At 45.0% G+C, this 5,000-nt stretch overlaps 2 protein-coding genes across 2 annotated transcripts in view; one reads left to right on the top strand and one right to left on the bottom strand.

Annotated features, from left to right (window-relative positions):
- Positions 1-5,000, top strand: part of LOC125034198 (fibrocystin-L-like) — a gene marked incomplete in the record, with an annotated part of 1,068,345 nt that overhangs the window by 557,033 nt on the left and 506,312 nt on the right.
- The window catches only part of LOC125035293 (chaoptin-like), a 7,775-nt gene continuing 3,148 nt past the window's right edge, over positions 374-5,000 (bottom strand). The window contains exons 3-8 of the mRNA XM_047627587.1: positions 4,882-5,000; positions 4,076-4,270; positions 1,919-3,630; positions 1,605-1,800; positions 1,153-1,361; positions 374-769 (exon numbers count right to left, since the gene is read on the bottom strand). The exon at positions 4,882-5,000 is cut by the window's right edge and continues 25 nt beyond it. Of these exons, the coding sequence (XP_047483543.1) occupies positions 616-769; positions 1,153-1,361; positions 1,605-1,800; positions 1,919-3,630; positions 4,076-4,270; positions 4,882-5,000 (2,585 nt within the window). The 3' untranslated portion in view covers positions 374-615. The remainder of the gene's footprint in view (positions 770-1,152; positions 1,362-1,604; positions 1,801-1,918; positions 3,631-4,075; positions 4,271-4,881) is intronic.

The raw sequence follows: 5,000 nt of genomic DNA, 5'->3' as shown, positions 1-5,000 counted from the left end.
CCTGAGATAGGTGGGAGAGATAGACAAGTGTGTGTCTGTGGGTTTGTGCAAGGCAGAGAAATTTACAAAAGGGATAAACTTCTGTAACTTAATATGTTTTGCTGGGTCGCAGAGCATTTAAAAACTTATTTGTGTTTATCATTCATTTTTTTGTTTATACAATTTGTATAAAATCGTAGCACATCATCTGTTCACCGTTTTAGTATGTAAAATGAGCATTCATAAACACGATTTATTTTTCTTTCTCCTCTGAATAATCTTTTAAAAATTTATATCTATTTTTTCTCACATTAAAAATAAGAAGGATAAGTACACAAATTACGGAATCTCTATAATGTTAGAAATCTTTTTTTAGAGGAAAAAAAAAAATACATTTTGAACGAGGTATTTAAAAACAGTCCTTTTATTGCACTCTTTCATATATTCCTATAACATCTTTATATACATCATCACAGACATGTACTCGACTAAAATATATTCGAAGAAGTGAGCATTAAACAAATAACAAATCTATCAACAAAAAGGGTGAATGATTTTGTTATTTTCTTAATGAGTATCGCTAATGCATAAGGAGTACATCTTATTCTAAAAACCCTTAACCTAATTTAAGTATGATCACCTAAATAACATGAGTATAGTGAGGAAAATGAGCAGTGAGGGCGTGGGGAGAGGTATGTGGGCGTGGCTGACGAAGAAACCGTGGCACTGGGCGGGCTGAAGGGCACGGCTTTCTTCGGCTGAGGTGAGGCCGCCCACGCATACACGGTATCTGCAAGAGGTGGAGGTTTGTGGCTGAGGTTATTTGTATACGCATATAAGTAGACACTCTTTCCTGTAAAAACTTAGGCCTGTAAGTAAGCATTATGACCTATGAGTAAATAGTCTGCCCTGTAAGTAAATACTCCAAAATGTAAGTAAATACTTTGTCCTGTAAATAAATACCTGTAAGTAAATACTCCGACATGTAAGTAAATACTTTGTCCTGTAAATAACTACCCTGACCTGTAAGTAAATATGTTGTACTGTGAGTATTAAATACTCTGACCTTTAAGTAAATATTATGTCCTTATATGGGTAAATAGAGAAGAAAACGTATCCCATAATCTAATAATTATGAAAACGCACTTTCAGCCAATATACGAGCTAACTAACCTGCCCCGGGGGACTTCGGGGAATCTCTGACGTCGAGCGGTGTACCCGAGCGTCTTGCTGGACACTTCCTTCCCTGACGTCGTGTTGTAGACGGACACCCTGAAGCCGCCGACGTCCTCCCGCGTCGTCACATACCACGAGATGTCCAGCTTCTCTAGGACGTCTCTGTTTTCTACGTCTTTCAGGCGGAACCTCACGTCGGGGTTTACCTGTTGGACGCAAGGAGGGTTTAGGTAATTTGTCTGTATGTTATTCGAGTGGGAGTATGGTAAATCTGACGTTTTAGATGATAAAGAAGGGGGAGGAAGGGAGGGAAAAATGGAGCGCAGGAGAAGAATAACAGTGAAGAAAAAATGGAAGCGATGAGGTAAAATCGAGGTCCACTGAATCATTCCTCCTCCATCTGACCATATGTAGCCCATGCACTGCTGGTTCTCTTCGATCGCTTTTACCTGGTACTGTTCAAAGCTGCGACGTTTATCAGAGCAGCGCAGTTCCTCCTCGGAGATGAAAGGAAGCGCTCTCCCCTGCAGACGCTGCGGGGTGGCGCACACCACGTCGTTCCATGAACTCGAATCGAGCCTGTTGTCCAACCAAGACCGAATTCTGCGCAACGTGCAGTCGCATTCCACAGGATTCCCGTTGTATCTGCAAAGTGATAAAGGATGATGCTTTTGGTCTAACAAATATCAGGGAAAGTCACTGCAATACACTGCATGTTATATGAATCGCACATATTTCATTAGAAGTTTAAAATGCATCTTACTTGATCGTGGTTCCATTGATTGCTCTGGAAACAAACTCGGGGTAGTAATCGTGGAGGTTATTGTTGGTGAGGTCCAGCATGGTTATGTTCTCGTTGGCCATAAACACCGCGGCCGGCACGGAGATGAGGGTGTTATTCTGAAGGTACACTTCCCTGAGGGCCCGTCCTCGCCCGAACACTCCGTTGCCAAGTGCCTCTAGTTCGTTGAAGGACAAATCAATGACCTCCAGCTTGGTAAGGTTCCCCAGCACGCCCGGTCGGATCTCGTTGAGGAAATTGTGCGACACATTGAGCTTCTTGACTTTCTGCATACCAATGAGAAGGTTCTTGTGCAGCACGGGCATGTGGTTATAACTGAGGTCCACGGTCTGAAGGTTATACGGGATCCACTGGTGGTAAGGGAACATCTTCTTGGCGATGGTGCCGAAGTTGTTGTGAGACACGTTGATGTGTCGAATGGACAGGAGGTCGTCGAAGAGGCCGTTGGTGCCGTTGTCGACTTTATTGAGGAAATTGTGAGACAAGTCGATCATCCGCATCGATACGCATCCCCTGAAGGCTTCATTAGGGATGTGATGCAGGGCGTTGTGGGACAGGTTGAGGGTAATAAGCTGCAGAAGTCCATCGAAAGCTTGCTTGCTAATGTTACTCACGCCGTTGTGGCTAAGACTAAGCGTGAACACAACCGGCAGTCGCCCAAAAGCTCCTCTTGTGATGTTGGTAATATTGTTGTGGTCTAGGTAAAGGTGCTGTAGCGTCTGCATCTCGCTGAATGCCTGCCAGGAGGGGACGGTGATGGAGTTGTTGACGAGCCTCAGTTCGCGGAGGCTGTTGAGGTTCCGGAAGGTCCCTCCGTCCATCGTGTCTCGAAGGTTATTGTGATCGAGATTCATGTAGAGAAGAGCGTTCATCGTCGGCCACGTGTTCGTGGGAATCTCGGAGATGTTGTTGTGCTGAAGGTATAGATAGTTGAGGGACTGCGGCAGGAGGAACAAATTCTCTAATTGGTTGTTATTAAGATAGAGCTCACGGAGGGAAACCAGGCTGGCGAACATACCGCGGGCGACCGACGGCATCTTGTTGTGAGACATGTCCAGTCGAAGGAGTGTCGGGATGTTTCCGAAGATGCTGCCGGTGAGGCGACCGATTTCGTTGTAGCTCAGGTTTATGTCACGAATGGAAAAGAGCGTCGTAAACACACCTCGATCAATGGTATTTATCCGATTGTGACTCGCGTCGATAGTGTGCAGTTCGTAGAGCTTCGGAAACATCCTTCGAGGTATAATTTCGATCTGGTTGTAACTCACGTTCAGGATTTTGATCCCAGGGAAGTGCATAGTCAAGTTCCCAAGATTTGTCAGGTTGTTGAACTGCAGCCTGAGTTCCGTCATGTAACTCTGCTCGCCCGGAAACACCTCTTTCGGAATGGCGATGATATTGTTGTAGGAGAGATCGAGCACCGTGACGTTCAGCGTATTGACAAAGGCGCCTTCGTCAAATGTCGTGATCTCATTGTGACTCATGTTGATCGCCACCAAGAAAAGGTCTTTGAAGGCGTTCTTCTCCACCTTCTGAATCTGGTTTTCCGCCAGGTCTATAGTCTCGACGAACTGAAGGTCGTCAAACATCTTGAAGTCAATTTTCCTCAGATTGTTCCTCGCGAGATCAATTGTGCCAATACGTCGCATACCGTTGAAAGCACCGCGTCCCACCTGTGATAGGAACGAATGCAAATGAAAAAGTTGCGGGAAATGCAATGGCTTATTTTATGAAACACACATGCGAACTCTCTCGCGAACTCGCGAACACACACACACTCTCTCTCTCTCTCTCTCTCTTTCTCTCTCTCTCTCTCTCTCTTTCTCTCTCTCTCTCTCTCTCTCTCTCTCTCTCTCTCTCTCTCTCTCTCTCTCTCTCTCTCTCTCTCTCTCTCTCTCTCTCTCCCTCTTCCTCTCTAAAACACACACACACACACACACACACACACACACACACACACACACACACACACACACACACACACACACACTCACACACACACACACACATACACACACACACACACACACACACACACACACACACACACACACACACACACACACACACACACACACACACACACACACACCGAATAGCAACCGCAATTCTACTTACGGTCTTAATTTCATTATCGCTCAGGAACAGACGTCTCAGGAACCTCATAGACCTGAAGGAGTTCGACTCAATCTTGCCGAGCTTGTTATTGGAAAGGTTCAGCCAGCCGAGCAGCGTGTTCCTGGCGAAGGGGTTGCGGCCGAAGTTCTTGATGGCGTTGTTCGACATGTTGCACCAAGTCATCTGGTTCAGGTCCTGGTGAAGGCGGAGGCGTTAGAAATAAATGGGCAGGTAGCTTTTCTGGGGCACTTATTGCGGTTCTGTTGTGGTCCGATTATCCGGTTAATGTTTTGGTACTTTGGATTAGTAGGTGCTTGTAGGTGTAGGTGTTTTGAGAAATTCTGATATATATGAAGTTACTCTGTAAAGTATAGCAAGTTTTTTTTCCAAAATGAATCATTTTCGTAAAGGATACTGGAATTAAGAATAAAACTGACGAAGAACCACATGAACGAATATTGAAATTTTCACAGTAATTATTCTCATAATTACAGTTGCTAAACTTACAGTCAAAGAAAAGAAAGAAAAAAAAAAACTCGGACAATCATCCAAAAAGACAAAAACAAAACAAACCTAATTACCTACAGCACTCCTAAAAAACACGAATACATCCACCCACCCAGGTCTGAACAAATTTACACAGACCTTGCCACCCACACCCCGAAGTCGACTCTACCGCCTCTCCTCTCGACACTTACCTGAATGTACTGGGACTCGACACTTACCTGAAAGTACTGGTAGTCGACACTTACGTGAAATTACTGGGAGTTGACACTTACCTGAAAGTACTGGGAGTCGACCCTTACCTGAAAGTACTGGGAGTCGAGCTTGGTGAAGTTGTTGAAGGCGAGGTCGAGTAGCTTGATGCTCCTCTTGTTCTTGAAGGTGTTTCGGGGGATGGAACTGAGCTCGTTGTGTGGGAAAG

This window comes from Penaeus chinensis, chromosome 2 (assembly GCF_019202785.1).
Source record: "Penaeus chinensis breed Huanghai No. 1 chromosome 2, ASM1920278v2, whole genome shotgun sequence".
NCBI classification, from domain to species: Eukaryota; Metazoa; Arthropoda; class Malacostraca; order Decapoda; family Penaeidae; genus Penaeus; species Penaeus chinensis.
This window is presented reverse-complemented; position numbering and strand designations above follow the sequence as displayed.